This window comes from Triturus cristatus, chromosome 11 (genome assembly GCF_964204655.1).
Source record: "Triturus cristatus chromosome 11, aTriCri1.1, whole genome shotgun sequence".
NCBI classification, from domain to species: Eukaryota; Metazoa; Chordata; class Amphibia; order Caudata; family Salamandridae; genus Triturus; species Triturus cristatus.
The window spans coordinates 80481237-80494706 of record NC_140594.1 but is presented as its reverse complement, the minus strand read 5'-3'; the positions used below and the strand labels follow the sequence as shown (position 1 = coordinate 80494706).

Below are 13470 nucleotides of genomic sequence, written 5' to 3'. Positions count from 1 at the left end.
CACTCTCACTGCAGGTACAATGTATTTTTTTTTTTATTAACGGAGCATTGCGCTTTAAATTTTAAATGCAGTACTGGGCTGTACAGAGCCCTCATCACTGTGTGTGCGCTACATGATATTTGTATGTTGTGTAGTGTGCAGTACTGGGCTGTACAGAGCCCTCATTGCTGTGCGTGCGCTACATGAACGGATATAATAGGCTCTTGCTCTACAAGGTCTGCTGGCTGTTTGTTTTGCAAATTCATACAGCGCAAAGTGAACTCAAGAGTAGTAGAGACCTTTACAAGACACCCAGTTACATTACACAAGAGCACATTCACACAGGAACACATTGCCTTTTAGAAGGCACGGGAGATTAACTGATTTGCCCAGAATCACACATTGGTAAGCCAATGCTGTGACCACCACGTCCTCCACCACCACCACGTCCTTCCACCACCACCACGTCCTTCCACCACGTCCTTCCACCACGTCCTTCCACCACCACCACGTCCTTCCACCACGTCCTTCCACCACCACCACGTCCTTCCACCACCACCACCACGTCCTTCCACCACCTGTGACAGGTAAAGTGTCACTGGAGGGCAGGGGTAATAGGAGTGTCAACCCCAGCTGTACATGGGACATTTAAGGATGCATTGGGTGCGAGAAGACGGGAATAGGGGCTAGAAGTATTACATCAGACCCAAGATACATTTTGAAGAGGCGCAATGTCACATGGGCTCATGTAAAAGCACTCGCAGCATCTCTACCTCACAGTGGCATACCTGCACGAGCCACTCACTCAAAAAAAGCACTGGCAAAGCCAATAGGTCTCGCCTTTGGGACCGTCTAAGTGTTTAGCCATGCAGCACTTGATGTTGCACCAAGGATATTGTGCTGGATAACTAAACACTTATAAGTTCCCAAAGGCAAGACCTATTGGCTATGCCAATGCTTGTTTTAATGAGGCATTAATCACCTTTACTAGGCTTTAAAGTGTTAATTTACTGTCCTGGCCTTCACATTATCCCGTCACACTAAGCAGTCTAGCCTCACTCCTCCAAGTTGTTCACGTCAAACAACAAATGACACCCAACCACAGGTGTTCAAGATCTAAAGCCCCGCAGATGATATTCAATTCTTCAGCACTCATATCAACCTTTCTTGTCATAAGGACTCTATTTCAATACCGATGCCTGTCAGGCCACGTGGGTTTTTGATAGAATGATAAATGGTGCATGATACATACCTACTGCTTTAATGGAAATAAAAACAGTAGGTGGAGTGGCCATTGTAAAAATACTGTATTAAAACATTCTAAATGAATGCCTTTAGAGTTGGTTTTAAAAAATTCTGATGCAATCTTTACAAAATAAAACGTATAGGAAACAATGGTTGTGTTACAACTTAAGTTTTAAGTATAAAATCTAGTTTTGATTAATAAGGGAGATAGATAAGATGGGAGAACCAATAGCGGAAAAATAATTTTCAGGAGTTAATTTTAAAACTGTGGTTTTCGTGTATAAAAGGAAGTTCTGGGAGCAAGGTCATCTATTTTAGAAGTAGATTTTGGTGCTGTGGCCATCGGTGAAACAGGGGGAAGAACCGGGAGCTGGAAATTTCATTTTGGAAAGTTGTTTTTGGGCAGTGGTGGGCACTGAAAGGAGGAAGAACCAGGAGCCGCACGTTTACACGGTGTAATCATACATTGAAAAATATTTTTTTGCAAAACTATAAACCAGAACGAGTGTTGACGCTTGGAGGTAAAACGAGCTAGGGGAAAATTCTTCTGTGCTTGCACTGAGAAAATTGCATATGAATGCAAACGCTACCTTTTCTTTTACATGGTAAAGATTTGTTTCTAATCTCAACCCCAAAGATAATTTTTAAGAGTTCAAAGTCTCCACCTGTCTTTTAAACTTTAATCTTTCCGCATGGAACCTATCCTACTCATTGTATGCCACAATATGATCCTCCTCTCCGTTCTCTCTAGCAGGGTGTCTACTCCCTTATACCACGATCATCCTCCAACTACAACTCAAACGCAGATGTTATCCCTCCTCCCTCAAAGGGTCTGTAGAGCCACCTACAACTCCACACAGGCTCTCTGTGAGACCAATCATAAGATATCCATTCGCCATCACTCTCGGGCGTTCTCTGTCGGCACCCCTGGCTAATTTCAACCTCTCTCTACCCAAGGTCCTCGGGGAGTCTACATCCCCCCCCCCCTCCTCCCCAACCCCAGAGGTTTTTAGTTTCAACCTTCGCCCCCTTTAGAATCCACATTCTCAACTGCTTCCCCGAGATACCCTTTCAGTTCCAGACCCCACCTAGGATCCCTAGCCATAATCTACTTCCTGTATCTCCCTTGGGTCCCTGGCCAGGCTAAACCAGCCTTTCTTCGTCTCCGACCGCCATATCAGTTAAAGTGGATCGTGGTTGCCCCTTGCCCTCAAAGTCTCAGTCAGTTTCAGCCCGTCACAACTCCGTAACCACCTTAGACCTCTTCCCCAGTCCAGTGATCCCTAGTCAGTTTCATACACCCTTAGTCACTCCCAATCCCAGTTCTTCCACTTTTCCCTCTAGGGTCCCCTGCCACTTTTAATGTGTCCCATGGGTCCCAACCAGTCTCATCTCTTCTACCATGCCTCCCATTAGGCCCATCCAACGGTGCACAGCCATTCTCATCGCATCTATTCCCAGCCTCATTGTTCTTACTCGGGTATTTGGTTACCATCTGTCCCTCTGTATCCATCAAGCCTCAGACTGTACAGTTACTCTCTTTCCAAGGATTTCTATATGTGGGCTAACCTCGCATCTCCCACTCTCGCCATTCACGCTCTTTCTAGAGTCTCTAATCGGTATAAATACCCGTCAGGGTCTTCGGGCATTCGGCTTGACGCCAGTGAGTCGACCCCTGTCTGTACCCGTTAGGAAAAGCTCTTCTCTTCCTGTTTTCAGCCAGTTTAACCCTACATTAGCTGGTCCCCAGTCAGCCCTAAGTTCTTCCGTTATCCACGTATCCCTATGGGTTTCCAGTCAGTCGCCAAACTCTTTCCAGTGCTTCCTGCCATTCATTCCCTGTCTTCAGCTCCCCTTAGTCACCTCACAATCCTCATTCCCTTCATGAACATTTTCTCAGTTTATAAAATACTCTGAAAGTTATTATATTAGCACAAAAGCCGGGCAAACGTTGTTGCCAAGTAAACACACCAAAGACATCCGCAGCAGTGGCTGTTTCACTTCCCATCACCAAGACACCCAGTATCTTCCCTCTGAGGTCGCGGTATCCGCTCCATCCCCCCTCACTCCCATGGAGTTCAGCTTCCAACCTTGAGTGTCCCACTCCTTTCCTCTTCTCCCTTTTTTCAAGCCCTGAACCACCTCTTTCTCCATATCACCCGGAGTCCCTCCGCTCTAAGCTCTCCGCTAAAGACCAAGACTTCAGCCCTGCTCACCTCTCTCTCCCGCTCCACCGAGCTCAGATTTCACTCTCCAGTGTAAGCAACTACTACTCAGCACTTCCGCCCTTCCTTGAGTCCCGCCCACTTCTCACTTCCGGCCTATGATCTAATCAAATATAGAAAACGGACTAAACACCAGTACCCATGTCAAGTGTGTTAATACCGTCAACTATTGTTTGTTGGACTCTTCCATTTTATCGTTGCACAACATTTGGAGTTATATTTCCCTTTATAGAATATCAGTTTGTAAACATTTAATATTTACCCTCGAATTTACATGTATTAATATAGCATGGTATTTTACAAAACGTTTATGTTTATAATGCTAGATTTTGATTCCAATCATAATATAAATACCACACTACTGTAGCAATACCAAAAGCTGTCTTATTGAGAAATATATAAATAACATCTGTAGTTAGTCCTTGCCAAGATGGCCACGCTCATTGTCACAGTTCTTGGTACAAGCTCTGAAACGTTAAATGTTAAATGTTAGAATGGGCGCCGAATCTGTTTCATTTGCACAAGAGCTTCGCGCAAATGTTCAGGACTAGCTAGAGGGTCATTTAATACTTCACTTCACGGATTGTGAAACCGCAATTATATTTAAAATTGTCTATTGTAAGGAATCAATATGTACAAAAATCTCAGTTTACAAACCAGATGAATTCTGATCAGCATTGCCGCTTCGAGTTGTGTATTTGGAGCCCTCAATGGAGGAAAGGAAAAATAAACAGTGAATATGTAAAGACTTCGATATTGTATTCTTCATTTAATGTATTTGACAGATATAATATGAATGGAAAGTACATATTTTACACTTCAATATTTTCCCTGTTCATTCCCAAGTTTTAAAAAGTGCTCCGTTTCAAGATGGCGACCGAGATCACGAAATGCCGTCGATATTTTACCGACCCTCTGGCTTGTCCTTCTTCTTTTTTGCTCAGTTTAGTGTTTGGTAAACATAACTTTTTGGTTTCCGTAGAAGTCGGTCACGTGGTCCTGGCGGATTGGCCAATCATTTCTCCCCCCGCTGTCAGCTGCTGGGGCCCAGAAGCCTGTCCCCGGCTGTCACCGCTACCTGTCCCGCTGCTGACGTCGGTGCAGCGGAGCCACTGCCCCAGCATCTCGCCGCTAAGATGTCGGCCAAGGGGGGTGGCCCGCGGGGCTTCTACTTCAACACTGTGCTGTCCCTGGCCCGGTCTCTGGCCGTGCAGAGGCCGGCCCCCCTGGACAAGGTAAGAGATTAGGGCTACACCCACGAAAAGTGGGGTGTAAAAGGCATCAGAGTAATTGTGATTGCATTTATATAGTGCTTACTATCCCTGATGCGGCGTGGAAGCGCTTTTTCGGGAGTAGCATAGGGAGATAAGACATTTGTTTGAGTGGTGGACTTGTCAGTTTGCTATTTGAATGGAACAGGGATAGTAGAAGAGTCAAGGGTGTGCATTTATATAGGGCCTACTACCCCTGATGAGGTGTCAGAGCGCTTTTTGGCGGGTAGCAGGTAGTCCAGTGATTCTAATAGAGTAGGTGTAGGCACTGCAGGGCAAGAAGCACAAGGAGGCACTGCAGGGCTTGAGTAAGTGGAGGCACTGCTTTAAGAGGTGGTTGGCACTGTATGTGGAGCTGGTTGGGATTGGATTGTGGCGGTGGTATGTGGCATGCTTTAGTTATAAGTGTCATTTCGACGACACAGTAGTATTCTGAAGGGGTGATTAGCCAGATATATCTGGATAGAGCTGGACCTATTTATTTATGCATGCATTGTTATATTTGTTATATAGCACAATTATTACCCAAAGGTGCCAGAGCGCTTTACAGTAGACACATGATGTTACATAGATAGTTAAAGAGGGTTCAATAATGACCAGATATCACTACATATAGTTACAGAGCTCTAGGATTACAAAATGGTAAATCATTGTAGTAAATGGAAACAGGTAATACAATAGGTATATCCCGCTATGAAATATTTGTAAGCATCTGACGAAGTGAAGGCTGTACAGTCCTGTGCCAAGGGATGAGTGTACATGTTCTCAATGGAAAGCATTAGCTGCAATGTCTCAGCTAAAGCTTAATTGAAGGAGGAGGGCTTTCAGTTCTATTTTGAAGATCACCAGCAAGGTAGTTCCGCATAGGTGTGGAGTTTGTGAGTTCTAAATTCTGGTTGCGCTACCTCAGAATGATTGTGCTAGGAATTGTTCCTTTTTAATGGGCAGGGGTTCTAGCAGCAATGGTACAGTGTTTTGCAATGCTTTAGAACCTCCTCAAAGTTTGAGTTTGACTGCCAGGTTACAGAGAATGGATGTGTGTAGGTCCTTATGGGTGATGCAGGCAGTCTTGTACACAGCCCGGGCTTCAGTGGGCAACCAGTGGAGAGAGACCAGCATAGGTTTAATGTGGTCATTAGTTTTAGCCCTGTACATAAAGCGTGCTGCTAAAGTTAGGATTGATTGCAAGGGAATAAGATGGGATTTGGAGACACCAGTTAAGAGAGAGTTACAATAGTCCAGTTGAGTGAGCAGCAGTGTATGAACAAGTGATTTTAGATTTTGTTCTGGACTGTAGGAGCGAATTTTCCAAAGAAGACGCAGTGGATAGCACTGGCCATGGTGCTGATTTGAGACTGCAAGTTGCGCTTCTGGTCTAGGATGATTCCTAAGGGTTTGTCACTGTCACCAATGGTGGGTTTACTGCTGAGGGTGTTGAGTGTGTCCATCCAGGATTGTTAAAGAAGTGTTGATTTAGAAAGGGAGATGAGTAGGAATTATGTTTTGGAAGGGTTCAGTTTTAGGTGATGAGAAGCCATCTAATTTTGAACAGAGTTTAGAGGGATGGCGAGTGCAAGATGTCGTTTGGTGAGGAAACCTTTAGATACAGTTGTGTGTCATCTTCATATTGATAATAGAAAATCTGGGGACCTTTCTTGAGGTCTCCAGGTGGCTTGATGTACAGGTTGAATAGAGCTGGGGCAAGGATAGATCCCTTTCTTTTTTCCTTGTACACCAACAAATGTAATTAAGTTTTGACCACACAGTGCATAGATGTTACATCCGCAGGTGGTTTATCGCTGCCTGCTCTCTTCAGTGCTGATGATGCGGTTCTGATAGCGCTTGACAGATTCTTATTCATCTTTTATGACTGAACTGGGTCTGCTTGTCAACAAATCGAAAAACTTTGTTATGAGAAGGAAAAAGTCTATTTCATTTAATATAGATGGGGGTTCTCTGGAATGGGTAGAGTCCTGTATGCATCTAGGCCTCTTTCCTCGATTCCAAACTTAACTGGTCTGCTATGGATGTAAACACAATTAAATTGTTGTAAAGAAGCATAGTGGAAATTTGCCTCTAAACTGGGTAAAAAAATCAATTAGAGAAATGGTAGAAATGTATTTGGCAAAATCCTTAGCCATAGCCACCTACGGCGCAGAAATATAGGGCACAGCTGAAGTGGGTGCTCTGCTGAAAGTGCAGGATAAGTTTGTTAAAAAGCTGCTTTCTGTTACTCTGGCTTGCTCAAATCTGATTGCCCACAAAGAACTTGGCCTCCCTTTTATTACTGACTTGATCAAACTGGCCCGCTTCTCTTATGGTTGCGTATTTGGAAAAGGGACTCAGTTGCGTTGAATCAAGCTGTAATAAAAGATGCAATCAATCTTGACCAAGCCAATAGTATTCCCTGGCTAGCATATGTCAAGAAGTCTTTCACATATTTGGGCATAGCTTTTCTGTACACATCACCCTCCAAATGCTTGACTTTCTCCAAGACTAAGCTAAGAGAGGCTTTTATCAATAAATGTGAGTTAGAAAGATGGCAACATAACCAGAGTAAAGTCACAGTTATATTCTACCAGGCACTGCCTAGAGTGCCCATGGGACATGATTCATATCGCTCCATTGTTTCTAACAACATGCATCGATATCTTCTTACAAGGATGAGATTTAATTTTTTCCTCTGATGGTAGGATACCCAGCTCATGAACTTACAATAAATAATCTATAGTTATGTCCTTGTGATGGCTTGTCTACTCTAACAATGTCTCATATTTTATTCTTCTGTTGTTTTTATGAAATGTAAAGGATTCAATCTCAGGTAACACCTCCTTTACAACCTTTGGGAGGAAGAGAATGGGGTATTTTCTTACATTTAAGAGTAAATCAATTTTTCCTACCCAGAATTGGTTTTGGGGCAAATATAGAGCTTGACTTAGCAGAGAGAGGCCAAACAAAACAAAAAAGAAGGAAAGCATGATCACTGAACTCTTGTCAACTCGACCACGGAGGACTTAATACATCTCTTAAAATTAGCCTGAATAATTGTAAAATCAATTGTCGAGGTAACTCCAGTTCGTTGAAAGGTAGGGAGGGGTTGACCAGTCATGGGGTGACATGGATTTATTATAACTAGGTCCTAAGTTAATAGAAAACTGTTTAAAATGTTACCGTAATTATGATGCATAAAATAGACAAGCAACAAATCATTAGTGTCAGTTACTCTACAAATCCGTTGATTCGATTTGGGGCAACAGTACATATTAAAATCCACAGCCCAAATTAAAACAAGCATTTGCAATGCAACAGGTCTCGCATTTACCCGATTTGGAGCTATTGGCATTGTAAATGACACTGCCTTTTATTTATGTTTTGGTTTTTGAAACCGAAATAAAATGCATTTTCGTTTACAATAGCTTAAACTCGTGTAAATCCGAGTCCTCTTGCATTGAAAATGCTTGTTAGAGAGGGCACTCTGTTCCCCTTACCTGAGGCAGAAGGAGGCTGAGAAGTATCAACTTGTACCCTACCACTGCATCTGTTATGATTTACAAACACTGTATATGTGTAACCTGTCCCAAGAAGTTTTCAAACCCCACTTTCCTTCTGGCAGCATCCACTTTATTTGCAAGAAAGGCCCTGTTAAGGGTTATCTTTAAATCTCTTCTCTTGCAAGAGACCTTAACAGCAATACCCCTCCATTGTCTAATGAACTGCAAATGTGCAGCGCTGTTGTGCTTTAAATCTGGATAAAGAACTCCAGCAGAAAACAAACATGTATTAACAGAAGTTTTACTGTTCAAACCAGCACGTTTTATTTACACACTAAATGCAGTTTAAAATACTTTACACCAAGTTCCACATGTCTGAAAAATAGCGCCCTTTTCCGAGCTCAATTAAACATTGATTTGGGGTAAACCTGCATGTGATTTACAAAAAGAAAAACAGCCCAGAAATTGTTCTTCCCGCATTTCTGTATGTTCATATTAACTTTTTGTTTTTTTTAATAGTTCCCTTCAGTTTGCTACATTACTATTTTACATTTGAGTGATGGGGCTTTCATCTAATGATGGACCACACTGCAGCGGATATGAGTTAATTGCTGGGATTTCAAATATTTGATTTGAGTTCGAGAGCATTGCTCCTTTAGATGATTTTCAGCACACAACCGATAGTCACATTTTTGATACTTTATAATTGTTGGTGTTCTCTACATTTTTGTCTAACGTCCGCTTGGTGTATAGCTGTGGTGGTATATAGACGTGTACAGCCATTCTATTGATGTTATTAATGCTTTGATTCACCACTTCACAGACTTGTAGAGTTTGCGGTGATTTTTAAAGATGAAATGCAAATAAACGCTGAGATTCCTTGTTTCAGCCTTTAGATGTTCCTGTGGATATACGTGTGTTCGTGTACCATTCTAGGCGCAGGGTGTTCGAGGTCAGCCTTCAGTGGCTAGCGCTAAGTGAAAGGGCCGTCTGTAGAATGTAAAGAGGGGCTCTGTAGTCTCCCACATCTCACAGATATTTAGTGACTTTAGGCTGTATGGGCCCCCCTTAAAGCACCGCATGACGTGCGTGGGCTTGCATTACGCCTTTGCCGGCCTTTAGTGGAATGCCAGGCACCTCTTTCCACACGTCACAAATTCGCAGATCCCATCAGACTAGAAGCGTGCTCGTGCGGATCAACGTCTCGAAATGATCCGACGGGTTTGTCTTCGGGACTTGTAGAGGCTATAAAATATAGTGGAAACGATGGTTTAGAAAAATGCATGTTCATACGTACACGCTGCGGGCTATCGTCCACTTCGTGTTTCTGCCGCAGTGTGGTGCTGTTGCAAAAGCCAAACGTGTTCCTGGCATTCTTGAAAGCAGTCTTGGTCGAAGGATCCCGACAACCTTCCCAATATTCAATAAACTGCCTGTCTTTACTAGAGTTGAATGAAGTCCGATTTCAGAACACCAGCGAGGTGGACGTGGCAGAAGATGCTGGCGGGTGCCTGCGCTTAGAAACCACTCATAATGCCGCCCTGTAGCACAGCCCTGCGCGTCCGTCTCTGTGCCCCCGGCACTCGTCTCTGCGCCCCCGGCACTCGTCTCTGCGGACCTTCAATGGTTCCTGAGGGGAAATCGCAGCGAAACATTCTCACAATCCGTGCCTAATGCATTAAACCTGCCTCTCCATTGTTCACTCTGCTTGCTCTGACCTTGCAGGGTATCACTTTCCAGCTTGTTCTTGAAAAGGCTTAAGTGAAAACAGGCTGGTGTTCACGTTAAGTACCCATGCTATTAAGCCATCAAATCAAAGAATGGTGATAAATATGTCATATTTTGTAAAACGTGTGTTAGAATGTTTTGGGCGCTGTTTGAGTTGAACCTGGTGTGAAAGGCTTATAAAGTGAAAGTAGTCTTGGTTCCTGCACTGCTTGCTATAAGCCATGGGAGGTGAATAGGACGCGGGCAATCAACCAATAAAACAAGACAAACCCGGCGGAGCGTGGTGCGCCCGCGCGCGCTTGGGGGCTGGGGAGCGCATTCCAGGCGGGGGAGTGAACCCTTTGAAGTGCTCCCAAAAAGCGGAGTGCATGGCGGCACCAAGCGCGTGATTGTGCGCGTGCTAGCAATGCAATCCGCTTTTTGGGAGCACTTTGAAATGCCCTTTTACAATAGTCTCGCCTTGCGATCGCTTACGCGATAGCAAGGCGAGACCTAAAAATTGAGCGTGGTTGGTATGTTAAGATCTTCCAGTATTCCCTCAACTCGTCTGTCACCTGGGTAGGATTCTTAAAATTATTGTTATAAAAATTAATTAGTAACAAATCAATTTTCCCAGAACCTCAACCACGATAACATGAAAATGGGGCGAGTTATTGATAAAGGTCACCTTACCTAGGGTGATCGTGTTTGCTATAAGTGTAAGTACGCCCCCCTTAGATCTACCTGCTGCTGACGGAACTGCTGGGGTAACAAAGGAGCAGTAACCATTAACATAGACAGAATGCTCTGCCCAAGTTTCCTGGAAGCAGATAATACCAGAATTTGTGAACACCTTATGCTAATTTTGATTATCTTTTTTGTTTTCGTAACTTGCTATGTTCCAGGAAAGAAACTTGATATCACTTAGGGAATCCTGAGAGCCAATCTCCGTCGATACTGGTAAGAAGGATGATGTAGGGTCAATTGGTGAAGATGTAATGCTGTTTAGTGAATCTAAAACAGCCAACTGGACCCTCTCTGCAGGTACTAAACCAGAAACCGTTTGATGATCATTTTAAAGAACTGACTGAGGAGGCAAGTGGTTTGGTGGAGAGATCAGTCAATCACAAGCCTCCATATCTTCCAACAATGAGTACCTATTTGATAGGGCATCAAAAGCCACCTGCACAGGCTTATGACCAGTTCTTACTGAAGGAAAGCCCTGAGTTTGTACAGTGGAACTATGTACTGGTGCGGTTCTATAATAAAAGCCCAAAGAGACTGCATACATCTGAGAATGGAGTGAAGGGGCAACCAGTAAACTCCTGAATAGGTCTCTCACTAGCCATTCATTATCAAAGTTTAATATAACATAGTCATTATTGGTTGTTTTTACATCAGACCCAATCCACTGCGTTTTTCTGGACATATTCAAATGATTTTGGATGAGATGACCTGTAATAGAGTTTTGAGTCAACCAGTGTCGAGCCTTGGCCATCAGCTGGAGTGAAGATTCTCTTAGATTGGGATGAAGTCAAGGCACGTTGACTAAAATGAAAACATAAGAACAAGCTGCCGGAGGGAGGTTCATATATTGTTGATTTGGTCTGATTTGGGCCCGAGTAGACTGGGATTTACCTTAACCTGTAGTCTTGATAGATCATGTGATTGCCTCTTACCCATAGAATCTTGTATGGTCACCTGCAGTGGGCAACACCTAGGAACCAAACCCACATGGTCTGGACCTATAGGATCCCTACTAGGGGCCAACTGATTTACAGCACAAGGATGACCGGTAGAGGGCGATTTAGCTAGCTCACGACCAGGGATCGTACTTTTACAATTAAAACACAAATGATGATTTTCACAATTATAGTTTTTAAAAGTTTTACAGACATCAGAGGAGATGACCTTAGTTTGTAGCTGGAGATTAGAAGTAGCTAAATTACCACTGGAATCTACCGCCATTTGGTGTGCCAACTTATTTGGAGACAAACCTTGTAGGATACAGTCTATAGAATCGAAACAGGCAAAGATTGGTTGCAAAAGTTGTTTGAAGTTATCAAGAAGATCACACCAATATGAGGGAAATCTAGTCTCTGAATATTGCTGGCCATTCATACGTGTGGAACTCGCTGGCGTAGCGATCTTTCTGATCTTCTTGGCAGGGCACTTGGAGGGTGGTATTACATGGCCTCTTTTTTTGTTTCCCATTTACGGAGGGAGGGTCAATTGGTTTCCCCCTAAATGTAGAGGCATTCTGTGACTGTTTGGGGGGATGATATAGAGACCGCTGGCAATTATGTAAGAGCAACCCTATCTAGTTTTGTTACACTCCCCTGAGTTGGAGAAACCGCTAGATTAAATGACTGCCCTGTCCCTGAGCCCAACGAAAGTCTCCTTTCTGTGAGTGCGATTTCTTTTTGTAATGCCGATGTTGCCTTGGGCAGAAAAGAGGTTACAGTTACCTCCTCTGTTGCTCGCGGCGTTTTCTTTACCACGGTGGACCTGGAACTGGGCAGCATAGAAGTTAGAGGGGGCCCAGGCCAGCCTACTCCGGGATCGATGGGCGTGGACTGGCTCACCCTTGGTTCAGGCTTGGCCCGGGCGCGTCCCCGCGTGCGTACCGCGCTGCGGAACCACACAGTGGTCTTTATGCTGCTCCAGCAGCTCCAATCAGGGAAGTGATGTCGGGCCTCACAGGGGGAGCTGGAAGTTGTGGTCTCTCCCCTCTCGACGATGCATAGTGCTCCGCTTAGTCAATTTCTCGATCCCGTGCTGTGGAAGCACACGGTGGTCTTTACGCTGCTCTAGCAGCCTCATTCAGGGAAGTGACATTGGGTCTCACAGGGGGAGCTGGGAGTTGTGGCCTCTCCCCCATCTAGTCATCAAAAGGGGGGCACTGTTCCTCACTAAACGGAAAGACAAAGACAGAAAGGAGTGAGAGGGAAGGGTACTAGGTCAAGAACTCTGTGAGAAAAGTGGGGAAAAGACAGAAATTGTCTCTTGTTGCCCTCACACACCCCGAAGGATGTCATGCTTCATCATTGGGCAGTTGCACCTCGCAGAGCCGGCGGTGCAATGCCCTACGGGTCCCCCCGAAGGGTCTCTTTAGCGGAGATCTTTTAAAGAGCTGCCGATGGGTGCATGTGGGTGTGTGGGTAAAGTCCTCTGTGAAGGGTGATAGTGCGTATTAAAACTGCCTAAGGGTTACCAAGAAAGAGTTTAATGGAGAGTTACCCTTGGCAGGGTAAAAAAACCCATAGGTTGGGAGTTACCAGCAGAGGCGTAATGTGCCCGGGTAACTTTCTAAGGTCGACATGTTTCACGCCTATGTTGGTCTGAAAGATCCCTGGCGTTTCATCAGGACCAGAGGTGAAGTGGGAGTGATGTAAGTGCACAAAGGTAGTTACATAAGAGGGGTGCCATTAGCCCTCTTATATTGTAGGCGATTCGTACTCGTTTGTTGTCCCCCCTTTTTGACATTTCCAATTCCACCAAAGGTGAAACACAGAGTTCCCCCCCGAAATGTATTCCATCTGTCCCATTTTT

The 13470-nt window shown here is 44.3% G+C and overlaps 2 protein-coding genes across 5 annotated transcripts in view; one reads left to right on the top strand and one right to left on the bottom strand.

Moving 5' to 3' along the window:
• Positions 1-3545, bottom strand: part of SNAP29 (synaptosome associated protein 29) — a 50120-nt gene extending 46575 nt beyond the window's left edge. Inside the window, exon 1 of the mRNA XM_085636164.1 lies at positions 3441-3545. The gene's annotated coding sequence lies outside the window, so the exon portion shown is untranslated. The remainder of the gene's footprint in view (positions 1-3440) is intronic.
• Positions 3546-4435: 890 nt separating this feature from the next.
• Positions 4436-13470, top strand: part of PI4KA (phosphatidylinositol 4-kinase alpha) — a 548133-nt gene continuing 539098 nt past the window's right edge. For 2 of the 4 annotated variants that reach the window (XM_085633225.1, XM_085633224.1), the window contains exon 1: positions 4452-4684. In XM_085633225.1, the coding sequence (XP_085489351.1) occupies positions 4586-4684 (99 nt within the window). In that variant the 5' untranslated portion in view covers positions 4452-4585. Of the gene's footprint in view, positions 4685-13470 lie in introns of all 4 variants that reach the window. The other 2 variants (XM_085633226.1, XM_085633227.1) reach the window with 2 other exon arrangements.